This window comes from Excalfactoria chinensis, chromosome 14 (assembly GCF_039878825.1).
Source record: "Excalfactoria chinensis isolate bCotChi1 chromosome 14, bCotChi1.hap2, whole genome shotgun sequence".
In the NCBI taxonomy this organism is placed as follows: domain Eukaryota; kingdom Metazoa; phylum Chordata; class Aves; order Galliformes; family Phasianidae; genus Excalfactoria; species Excalfactoria chinensis.
Window position 1 is genome coordinate 4,026,783 of NC_092838.1, and position 12,558 is coordinate 4,039,340.

General features: G+C 50.1%; 1 protein-coding gene across 2 annotated transcripts in view; it reads left to right on the forward strand.

Moving 5' to 3' along the window:
- Positions 1–8,466, forward strand: part of PRKCB (protein kinase C beta) — a 75,737-nt gene extending 67,271 nt beyond the window's left edge. Inside the window, exon 17 of one of the 2 annotated variants that reach the window (XM_072349464.1) lies at positions 5,085–8,466. In XM_072349464.1, coding sequence (XP_072205565.1) covers positions 5,085–5,237 — 153 coding nt within the window. In that variant the 3' untranslated portion in view covers positions 5,238–8,466. Of the gene's footprint in view, positions 1–1,249; positions 2,555–5,084 lie in introns of those variants that run through there. The other variant, XM_072349463.1, reaches the window with a different exon arrangement.
- The last annotated feature ends 4,092 nt before the right edge of the window (positions 8,467–12,558 follow it).

The window sequence follows — 12,558 nt, forward strand, 5'->3', positions numbered from 1 at the left end:
AGGGCTGCACAGAGAGCACAGCAGTGGAAGCTGCAGGATGCTGCTGCTGCGTGTCCTGAAGCCTCCTCTCTGGCAGAGCCAGACACGGGGAGATGTTGAAGTTGACATGTATTTGCTTTAATATTTCATTACGTTTAGTCTGATGTTTATTAAAAATGTAAATCTGTTTCCTCAGCAAATGTAAGTTAAATACCAGGAGAAGCGTCCCAGCACTTGGAGCGTGTATCCTCCATAGGGAGATGGAGGGGAGGAGAGGTGGGGGCTGGGAGGTACCGTTCCTGCAGCTCTCCTGGGGAACAGGGCCAGGGCAACACTGTGCGTGAGGGAGCTCGGCAGCCAGAAAGCAAAGTCATGAGCTGCAGCTCATTGAGATGTGACACGCGTGTGCTGGGTGGTAACTGAGTGCAATTTGTAGCTGCTGCAGGAGCCTGGCCTCCACCTGTTTATAGCTATCGCTATTATTAATACATTAAATAATTGCAGCACGGGAAGTTACAGGACCCTTGTTGTGATTGCTAAGGAAATTAAATAGTCTCTGGCATGTTGCCTGCTCCCGACCTCCCTGATTGCTGCAGGTGGAGATGCACTGATGGGTCCTTGGCTTCTGCTATGCAATAGCCCTGGGGCAGCCCAGGGTGTTGCTGGCTGCAGGGGCTGCACTGTGCTGTGCCAGCAGCACCGTACCAGGCTGGGCATGGGCAGGAATGAGGCAGGAGTGAGCATCTCCAGCAGCACAGCCTGCGGGCAGCAGTGCCATAGCTGGGGGGGCTCTACAGGAGCTGGGAGCTTCCTTCTTGAGCAGGAGGAGGGAGAAGCATCTTGGTGACACAGGGTAAGAGCTTCCTATGCCAGGCACAGGAAGAGGGCATGAGTGTGGATGTGTGCATGGTTAGACCTGGAACCTTCATGGTCTTCAACTGAGAAACTGTGTGTGTGGCACAGTGTGAGGCAGTGCAGGACTGCGTGCAGGCAGGGGAAAGCAGCAAGTAATTGCACTCCCATCTCATTGCTCCCTGCAATTCCTTGCTATGGTGCAGCCAGCAGTCCCTGCCCGTCTCTGGCTATCTCATGCAATAACATCACCTGATGACTAACAAAGCTCATACATGTTTTGCACCTTTTTCTTTTCTGCCATTGCCGCATTGAAATAACCCGCTCTGCAAGGTGTGCTGGGAGGGGTTGCTGCACACCTCATCCTGTTTGCTTTGTTTCTCCACCCACCATACGTTCTTTTCTTCCCCTCTCATAGTGTGGACGCAATGCTGAAAACTTCGACCGGTTTTTCACTCGCCATCCACCCGTGTTAACACCTCCTGACCAGGAAGTCATCAGGAACATTGACCAGTCAGAATTCGAAGGATTTTCCTTTTTTAACTCTGAGTTTTTTAAACCTGAAGCCAAGAGCTAAGTAGCTGTGTAGATCTCATCTTCATCATCCAGTCCCAACTGCTGCTGTGGTGACATTGCATTCATGGTTTTTCTTTAGTAATACTACTAGAGTGACCATATTTCAAAGCCAGAAGTGTCTTCACATAATTTCGGGCATGCCTGAAGTGTAAGTGATGTGCTGTAAGTAAAAACAACCTTTTTATCCATTTTTATTTGTAGAAAACAGAAATGGTTTATTGGCTACCAGGTAAAACGGACAGGTGTGGGCCACAACAACTGGGAGAAATCTCTTCAGCACATGCTTTGAATCTTGCTCTTCCCCTTCCAAGTCCTTTAATACGATCATGAACGTTCCATCTGCAGCCTTCTGATCTTAGTGTGGGGAAGTGTTCCCTACCGGACCTCACCCAGTGCGGGATCTCCCCATAGAGCCGCATGCTGTGGGGCAGCTGGGGGCTATAGGGCAGCTGGGGGCAAAGCTGGCCCCCCCCTGCTGGGTCTTCGGTAGCAGTGCTCAGTTGCTGGAGAAGCAGCTCTGCTGTGGGCACAGATTTCTCCTGATTGTGCAGTTGTTTCCAAGTAATCTAATGGAACGTATCCGGTCATAAGCAGGACATTTTTAAAGAGCTGCTGTAGATGCTTTCAAATCCATGGTCACCCTAGTAAATAGCACACAAAGTTGGTTCTCATTGCAAAACTTGGCTTTTTTTTTTTTTCTTTTTTTAAATGCCAAAGCGATTGATGGAGTTTGTTACCTGCGCTTTCAATGTGTCAAAAACAGTATTAACACGAATGAGATGCTATTTAACATTGAACAGTATTGTGAATTCTGCTGTGAAGCTTGTAAAGAGATGTTTCCGCTAATATCCCTACTTTAAAAAGAAATGTCACTGGGTATTTAAATCGCCTCCGTTTTGTTTCTGGCATCAAAGGCAAAGTTTCAGGGCGGATGAATTTCTCTTGAAACAGTAACAGCCTCACAGCTTCCTTTTTTTTTTACTGTTCTGCGGATGTTGGTGGGCTGACACTTTGTATCGATTTGCTTTAAGTTGTAATGTGCCAATTTAGCATTTTCTTTTTTTATTTTTTCCAATACCGGTGATGATGATGATAATAATAATAATAATAAAGAAAAAAAAAAAAAAAAAAGGAAAAGAAAAAGAAAGAAAGAAAGAAATAACATAAAAGAAACCTGCATTTGTCTGGAAGCACTGCACCTGTGCAGCCCTGGCCTTGGGGTGGAATCACCCAGCGCCTGCCCGTTGCTTTCAGCATCCGCCCCAGCGCGGAGCCATGCAGGAGGGACGCACCGGGACTGCACCGCGTCACCCTGCGGCTGAGCCTGGTGGGATCTCCTTCCCTGCCCACAGGGAGAGGGGCTTCTCTTGGCATCTCCGCAGGAGGGGCAGCTGGCGGCAGAGGGGGCTGCTGCTCGGTGGCTCTTTGAACGCCTCAAACGGAGACAATCGCGGAAAGCGCTGAGGATTTCTGGAAGCTATCTCGGTGCAGCAGCGTGTGCTGTGCCGGTGACTCATCGCCCTGCCTGGTCGCTCTCAAAGGAGCAGTTGTTAAAAGCAATTGGCAGTTTCAGCTAAAGAGGGATTACGGGGCTCCTGCTATCCTCCCTCCTCCCGAATGCGTGCAGAATTTCCTTTCTGTCTTTGGAAACCCACTTCTGCTCAATTGCTGCAGTTGGGATCGCTGCGGGATCTTTCCAAACAGCACCGGATGGCAGCGGCAGGAGCCGGTTCCAGTGGGATCGTGGGGACGGGGACAGTCACTGCCCTGCTGCTCCCTGCCCTGCTCAGCCTCCATGCCTCTGGAGTCCATGAGTCCTGGGGCATTTCCAGCCGTGAACTTCCCCTTCCTCCTCGTCCCCGTTTGCCAGCTCTGCGCAGCCAATCCCCAGCTGTTCACAGGCTGTTCATCATCTTTGGCAGAAGCCAAGTTGCCAGCAATTTTGGACGAAGCTTAAGGTAAGAAGTCAGCAGAAGTTGCTTTGCTGTGCCTGCAGCTGGGCACTGCTGGATGTGCCAAGGCCCCAGAGCAGGGCAAAGAGGAGGCAGGGCAGGGGCAGCCCCAGCCCTGATCTGGCACTGCACAGCCATTTCTGCAGCCACTCACCGCAAGGACTCCTGGATTGGCCACCCAGTGCAGGGATGCAGCCCTGGCACCATGAGCACCACACTGGAAGGCCAAGGACTGCGGTGCACAGGAGGCAGGTGCACACTCTGTATTCCCCTTTGCAACTCTTCTGCTAGGTAGGACAGAATCATCTCAGTGCTTGTTGGCTCAGAAGCTACTTGACAGCTCTACAGAGCCCTCTGCCCATTGCTGGTCCCACACTAACCCCTCCAGTAGCTGTCTTTTTACCCAGGTCTGTCCAGTACCTGTGTTTCTTCTGCCTTCCTCTTTTTCTGCATCTGAAGTCTTCCCCTCCCCACTTCTGCCCTGGATTCACCTCTGCTTCTTATGTGGCACTGGGTGGGGATTGTAGGGCTGCAGCACCTCCCAGCTGCCTCTTGCTCAAAAAGAAGCACCCAGCCAGGACTGTGATAGCAGGGCTCAGAGCTAACTAGATTTCATGTGCACATCCTGGCTTTTCTCCAGCTGCATCTTTGCTCCTTAAGCTCCATCTCTGTGTTTCTTCCTACTTTGTCTCATCTTGGACATCCTTGGCTCTCTCTACCTTCTGATCTGGAGCTGTTCCCATGTGATTCTCCCCTTGCAGTGCAACGTTCCCACAAAGAGATTGTGGTCTTGGGGCACCTCTCAAGGTGGAATTCATCTCCAGGGGGTCTCCAGCTGTAGCTGCAGAGGAGCTGGGCTGGCTGATTTGCCATGTTCTGTCTGTGGCAGCTGGGCCAGAAGGAGTTGTTAAGGCACAGCTCATCACCCATATATTCTATCAGTGAGAAGAGCTGGTGGATGGCTACGATCAGGGGCAGGGTGTAGCTCCTGTGGTCCTTCCCGTGGTGACCAGCCATGATGTGACAGTGCGAGTACAACAGGTGCTGCCCCTCTGGAGCCTTTGGCACGAGCTGGCACCATGAACAGAGCTGGCACCCTGGTGCTCAAAGGCAGAAAGGCTAAAGAAAAGCATCTTGCAGCTTCCTACAAGGCACCAAGTGCAGCACCTGCAGAACCCCTGGCTCAGCCCAGCGAGTGCTGGCTGCAGGGCTTGCAAAGTATCTCAGCACAGTCCTGCCGATGTGACTGCAGTTCTTACAGCAGGTTATCAGTGTTAATTAAGACAATAACTTTGGGGTGTTTGTTTGTTTGTTTGATTGATTGCCTAGATGTAGCTGCAAAGCTGTTCTTTTTTGTGACATTAAAATGGTGCAAGGTTGCGTATGTGGAATTTTTGTTCTTTGAGATTTGTATATATTTCTTACACGCAGCCCTGGAGCAAATGACATCCTCAAATTAAATCAGTAAAACACTGTGTCGATCAATACCGTATCATAGAGTAACATAAATGATAGTTATAAGGATAGCGACAAATAAAGCACGAGGACCCCTCACAGCTGATGGTTTGGTGCAAACTCAGAGACCCGACCCGCGCCGCGGCGCTGTCCATGGTGCTGATCCTTCCCGCAGCGCCCGCTGCCCCGTTCCCTCTTGCGCCTTTGCCGAAGGCCGCACGAAGCTCGGCCAGCGCTGCCCGCTTTAACTCTGTGCTTTCCGTTTGACAGAAGGACAAACGAGACACTTCCAACTTCGACAAAGAGTTCACCCGGCAGCCTGTGGAGCTCACGCCCACCGACAAACTCTTCATCATGAACTTGGACCAGAACGAGTTCGCTGGCTTCTCTTACACCAACCCGGAATTTGTCATTAACGTGTAGGCACGGCACGGACGCCGCCTCCCTGCTCCCTCAGCCCCAAACTCCAGCTCGCCCTGTAAATACCACACCAGTCTTCCGGGATCAGCAGTGCGTACATCCACACCCCGGCACGCAACGAGCGCTTGTTGTAGGAGGCCTCTGTGTGTGTGTGTCACTCGCTAGCTTGGTTGCCCTTGCTGGAAGCGCGCGGGGTTTTGAGTTAGCAAGCAGTAATACTCCTAGGAACTGTAGTTGGTGGTGACTAATAGAGTTTTTAAACAGAAATATACCAAATTGCTACGGTCTTTGTAATTTTCGAAATCAGAAATGCTGAAATTCCTGTGAACTTAGGTATTCACAAATTGTTGCCATTGAATGCTAAGCATGGTTGATATTTTAAACCATTGTGCTGAAGCTTGCAATGACTGTGAACGTGTCTTAGAAGAGCCTTTTGTTTGAGACATGGATACATTTGATCAGTGTGGAAACCTCTGCTTGTAGACATCTCTCAATACCTTGTACATGCGGTCACACCAGCTCACTGAGGCTGTCTTCCTCCCCAGCCTGCTGTAAGCGTGTGTTCCACCACATCCCCTCCTCTTACTCAGGCATTAAGACTACAATATGAATTCCATTCCTGTTCTTGTAAATCAGAGCAAATCTTTTTCTAAGTGAAAGGTAGGATTTTATTTTATTTTTTAACATCTGGAACAGTTTGCAGTTTTGATACACTCTGACAGCACTCCCATAAATCTTTCTCCTGGTTTATTTGTGTTGTTTTTTTTTCCACAGACACTGTCAAAATTTAACAGCTCTGTAAAGGATATTAATATTCTACCAAAACAAAACACATTTCTATTCTCCGTTTACCAACTGAAAACACGCCCACTACCAAGGGGCTGTACTGAGGGCTATTTATAAAGGTAACTTTTATACTTTATACCCTCTACTACTATATTAAAGGCTCAAAATCATGAACTTTGCAGGCATCTCGGCTTACCTGATTTCAGGCAAATTCCTGGGGATTTTGTTCAATAACCCGGGGCCTTCTGTATTGTTTCAAAAATCCCAGCCCAGAGGATACTGCTGTGCTGCAGACACACATCTCCTGTGGTGCTGCCTCGTTCCCCTCCTGGTGCACGCGAGTTTGGTTGGTTTGCAAACCAAGCATGTATATTCTTTCAAACCACGACCAATTCTAATGTAAATACGCATTGCTTCATGAATACAGGGGGAAAGCGCGGGTGGAATTTTCTGAATCATGAGGAATCCTATCGAGGAGACTCTGGTTTGTAGACCTTTTGTAGACATCCAATTCTACCATTTGCAATTATTTCTTTCTTCCAATGTTTCCTGAAATGAAAAAGCTGCTGGAAGCTGGAGCTGTGAGTGGCCCAGCCCGGCCCTGCTGCACGCTTTGGGTAGTGTGAACTCTGTCTGGAATTCAGGTGCTGAGCTGGGCTCAAGAAAACCAAACAAAACACAGCAAAACTGCAAATTGTGCCAGATGTGCAAGGGAGCTTATGGGCAATTTTGCATCAGGCTTTGACCACGGTGGTGAGAGGTAGCTTCTGATGGGAGTGCTCATAACTCCAGCACACGTCTCAGAAGACATCTCACCACCTTCTGCAGACCACAGTTGATGTTCAGAGCATGTACGTTACTGTAACTTTCAAGTCTGTTGCTGCAGAATTAGTATTCCTTCAATGGTGAATGTTTCTAATTTCTGTACCTTCAGCTCTGAGGATGCTCCCATGGTGCAGTCGCTCAAGGGATGCTGTGGTGCTGCGGGCCTGACCCCATGAGAGCTGCTGCAGAGGAAGGGATCCCACAACCTGGGGCTGTGAGCCTCCTGCAGCCACACTTCTGCACAGAGCAGCTTCTCCTTAGCGCTATGTCCAGGGTAGGGTGCAGGGTGTGAGCATTGCTGACGCTGTCCACTCTGTTATGTGCAAAGCTCTTAAAGTTTATTTCCAGATAACCTGATTCTTCTGTGCAGAAATGTAAAATGGAATCTACCCAGTACAAATGCTGAGATCTATGTGAACTCCTCCAAGGAAGGGTAGAGTGGCAGTGGCTGACTCACCTCTTGCCATGATTTGATGATTTAATCTTTAGTGCCGGATGGGGAAAGCAGTGCTCCAGGAAGAGACTCAGATCCAAGAGCCTTCAGGAGGTGCGGAAAGGCACCAGGTGCTCTGCCACTGAAGCTGGGTGGGGTGTGGGCAGCTTGGGGGAGCTTGCTGTGGGGCAGGGACAAAGCCATCTCTAGTGACTGCTCTTCCCCACTACTGCTGCGGAATAGGAAAGGGTTGCATGGGGCCATGATGTGAGGGCTGTGAAATGTATCTGGTGTGCCATGTTCTTAGAGTGGTTTCAGAGTGGTGAGGCTCTGGTACTTCTGCCCAGAGAGCTGTGGGTGCCCTGGGCACCTGGGCAGCCTGAGCTGGTGGGGGACAACCAGCCTGCAGCAGTGGCTGTAAAGTCCCTTACAACCCAACGATGCTGTAGTTTTATGGTTCTGTCACCTGGAAATTTCACCTAAGGCAAGGTAAAGGGCTGTGGGCTGTGTCTTCTAGTCCTCCACCACAGGCTGTCCCAAAGCACAGCTGCAGATGGAGCAGGGGACTGCGGGCTCATGGAGACACCGGGACACAAGGGAAGGGGGAAGTGACACGGAGAAGGGCAGCAGAGACTGCCCACAGGCAGAGGCAGCAGCGAGGCTGTGTTGGGTCCCAGTCTGGTCCCAGGAACAAATGAAGAGCCATGGTAGCACAGAGTGCCAGGCTGCAGGGTCATGTCTGGAGTGTGGAGCTGACCCATACGAACCCAACGTGCTGCAGCTCCTCTGCTTTTGCTGTCTCAGGTATCTCTGGAGCCTGTTACAGCAAAAGCAGCAACAAGCGTCTTGCTCCATGCAGGGAAGTGTCATCCAAGCTGTTTATTTCTGATCACGTTCAAACTGGCAATTAAAACAAGGAGAAAAAAAAGAAAAAGAAAAAAAAATAAATAAAAAAGGAAAAAAGAAAAAAAAAAGAAAAAAAGAAAATGTTTATTGTTGAACAGTTTGTGTTTGTGAATTTGATTTCACCTGCAAGTATTTGATGACTTTTCTACATCCTAGACTACCTGCTGTGTGTTTGTCAAAGGATTCTCATAAAGACCTCCTTTTAGATGGGCATATACTCTTTATTCTCTTTGCTGCATGTTTGAAAAACATAAAATAAAATATATAATTTTAAAGAAACCTACTGCAGTTGCCTTTCTTTGCCTCCAGGGCTCGTTTCATGTATAGGGAAGGGTCCCACAGGGTGACTGGCTCTGGCTGCTGCCCTCTGGCTTGGCCCCACCGAGTGGATGCTGATACATTGCAGCATCTCTGTAACAAAGATGCAGATCTGTACAGATAGAGTGCAGCACCAAAAGCACAGGAGTGTGGTCCAGAACTAGAAACCTACAGCGGGAGCTGTACTTAGGGATGCAATAGTCCACAAGGAAAGGAAAATGTTGGTTGTTTGGTTCTTCTGCTATTTTCTAATTAAGATGGAATAGTTAACAGTACTACAGGTGCTCTTTCAAGCTCCCATGAGCACTCCATGGCATCACAGCATGCAGGGGGTTGGAGGGCAACTTTGGGGCATGCAGGTGCCACATTCCTATCTCTCTCTGCTCTCCAGCAAGAGGCCTGAACAGGCTTTGCTCCTTCATTCTGATATGCTGTCTCCACACACACACAAAGGCTGACATCTGGGGTGGAGGTTGGTTAAAGGAACACTCCAACGTGATTGGCAATGCCAAAGCCAACCCAAGGGCAAAGCTGTGGTGTGACTGCAGTGAGGAGAACAGGCAGGGACCAGGGCTCTGTTGGTCATCCCTGCCCATGTGGCCTTGGAGGCATGTGCGGCCACCAGAGGCTGCCCCAGATGGGATAGGGGAAATGCCTCAAAGCAAGGGGACAGCCCAATGGAGTGAGTGCAGTGGGATGGGGTGACCAAGGGATGGGGTAACCAAGGGATGGGCTTCTCTCCTGTGACCCCCGTGCACAACCTCAGCAGGTCTGGCCCAGCCCCTCTGAGTGCAGTGTCTGCAGTGATGTGCCCACGTCCAGCATTTCAGAAATACTCCTGAGCTTCAGTCATTCTGGCTTCTGCAAGTGAAACATTTGGTTTTGTGACACTTTCCTTAATTATGGGAGCTAATGACAAAACCATTGTGACAAATGACTCAGCTTTTGATAGTGAAGTTAATTAATTCTGAAGTTAGAGTCTCCATCAGAGTATCTGGAAAAACCCGATTAAGAAGTCTGCTTACCCAGTGTGACGGGGGCAGCAGAAACCTCAGTCCCTGTGGCAGCCCAGGTGAAACCCTCCCCACCGAGGCCAGGGGGTGATTGGCTCAGAGCAGGGAGAAGAAAGGCTGAGCACGAGCATGGTAAATGCCTCCCTTTCCTCTATCCATCAAAGGCATCTGGAGGAAGGCAGCCTCATTAGTGTGTGAATGAGTGACCAGCAGCAGCTCAGCGTTAGATGCTGACCTTCAAGAGCCGTCTCCCTGAAGCCATCTTTCATCTCTTTCATTTGCATTACAATCCTGTTTCCTCGTTATTTGTTATCCACTTCCTCTTCAAAGAATTTAAATGAAATCAATTAAATTGTGGTGGGTTGGAGTAGCAGCAAACCTTCTATGGGGGCTCGCCAGGGTCCAGTTGGACTCAGCCTTCAAAATCTCTCTTAATCTACCGCTATTTGTTCCGTTGTTACTTGTATGCTACAGTTGCCTTACAGAATCCCTTTGATCTTCTTCCTCCCTCCCACCCGTACCTGTGCCATGCTCCACAAAGACACTGATCTCCCTACGACCTTGGGAATGGGATTCCCTCATCCCCTTCCATGGGCTGCAGCCAGCCAGTCCCCTTTGGTGCTGCTGTGATGGGAAGAAGCTGACCTGCAAGCTGCTCCTGTAGCCTGCACAGTACAGCTGGGAACCCTAGGCACTAGCATGGAATTTGCTGCACCACACAATCCTCATCCCTGCGCCGGGCTTGTTTTGTCCTCCCAGTGTATCGGAATAGGGTAAGAAAGGAGCAATTGTGGTGCATGCCAGCAGTGCATGGTAAAGCAGAGGTGTGGACAAAGCAACGTGGCCTTCAGCATGCAGCAACTGACGGCTATTCACCCTACTCTCCAGATAGTCTACATGCCTCTTGTTTGCCCATGCATGGCTGCTCGTGCATAGCCTGTGCATGTTCCCATGATAGGCAGCCTTAATAAGAGCAGGTTTCTGTTTCTCTCCCCTGCTATTTTTATTGCTATCAAACTGTAGGAAGCCCAGCGGGGAGCTGCAGAGCTGGTAGGCAGCTGCACAGGCAGGCACCGCGTGAGCTGGTCGCACAGCAGACAGTGGGCAGGGGGCTGTTGCACCATGAATACATCCCAGCACAGTCCTTATCTCATGTCTCCCCCCATGTCTGGAGTGGCCAGTGGCAGCTGAGCACCATCTGCCTATGCCACAGCACACAGAACCACCCCAAACCCAAATGCATGCAGTGTAAGGCTGTGCCAACCTCACCAATGGGTCCTGTTAGCATGGGATTGCACCCAGTACTCCCAAAGCATGTGCAGATATAAATAATCCATGCATAGGAAGGAGCAAGGATGAACCCACTATAGGAAGGGGAAGGATGAAACCATGTGCCAAAGGGTCTGCAGCCCCATCCCCTTGGAGCCCCAGGAGCAGGAAAGTGCAGGCAAGGCAAGGCTGGAGCTCAGCAACGTGCTGCATTGCTAACAACCTCGGCTTGCTTCGGATCAGCATCTCTCTTCCTTCAAGGAAAGAAATCTAATCCAGTGAGGGATTATTTCTGACTACCTTCTTTCTGTCACTTTGCCAGTTTAAAAGCAACAGAGCTTTCATCACTGGATTTGGAAGGACAAAGCCAAACAGATCTTGGTTTAGGACATTTTTGTCTGCAAGGACAGCTTGTTTACTTTTTTTCTGCACAACTCAAACCTTTGCAGCAAGCTCTGGATTCTGCTCTCTGGATTCTGTTTCTGTTTTGCCCAGCACAGAAAGGTGCAGACCCACAAGCAGGTGTCTGCTGATGGACACAGGAGTGAGCTGAGGAGAGTGGCAGAAGTGGAGCTGGAGAGGAGCAGGCTGTGCCATCACAGCAATGCCCTGCAGAGCCTGAGCTGTGTGCCAGGGCAGTAAGGTCCCAGGTCCTTGCTGGCTGCACAGCCCCTTACTTGTTTTCTAGATCCCCCAGTGTTGATGCAAGGGACAGAGCTTCAGGCTCACTCCTGGACCCGAGTCCTCCGCACAGTGAGGACTGGAAGGGAGCAGGGCTTGGCAGGGTGGGTCCCATGCAGGGACCACAGCCATTCAAGGTGTGGACTTTGATTCTTTTGGAGCCTGCTTTGTTAAGAGCCTAGGAACATGTGCACCCTGCACACACCTACACACACGATGTTAAAATAACACAATTAAGGCTGCAAAATCCCCCACTCGAAATGCAATTTGCAGCCCCTTCTCTGTAGGTGTGAGATCTTTTTGCTGCCTCCTCCCCAGGGCAGCTGCCCGCGTGCAGGACGGGGGCTGTGCAGGGCACTGCTGTGGGGCTGCAGGCAATGAGGGGGTGATGTGTGACACATTGCTGAGGCAGTATCCCTGAGTAGCACCCACAAAGCACTTGGGTGGATGCTTCTGACCAAGCTCCACAAGGGCCCACCTCCTCCTCCTCTTCTGAGGCTAATGTCCACTGTCCTATCCTGCTGGTGGAAGTGCAGGGGGGCACAGCTGCAACACAACCTTCCTGATCAGCACAACAGCAAACACAGCACAGGGCCCGTGGCAGAGCAGTGGATCAACAGCCATCGCAGCCACACAGAACAGCTGGAGGTGATAATTAGAGTGCCCCACCTAATGAGTACACATAAAGGAGGTGATTCAGGGCTGTGGAAGGTTCTTAATTGTAACCTTCATAATTTTCTGTTTGCATTTTGGAAGTAAACAACTAGAATTTACACAGAGGTGCGTACAAGTGGGAGCTGGGAAGCACACTCTGTGGGGTAAATCACGCATTCTCCTGTCTCACACGTAGCCCCTCAAAGGCTATTAATTGAAGAGGTGGATATGTTATAGGGCTTCTTTAAAAGGTCGCATGAGTCATAAGCTCATCCGACTGGCTGCAAGAATGTTTGAGAGAGATGCGGAGACAGCAGAGAAAGGGAGAGAAGGTTTTACTGCAGGCTAACAATGAGGAGCATGATGTGGGAGACTCCCCCGGGTCTAATGTCTGTTTCTGGGCCCCCTGTCCTCCTCGGGCACCCCGGCAGGTGATGGA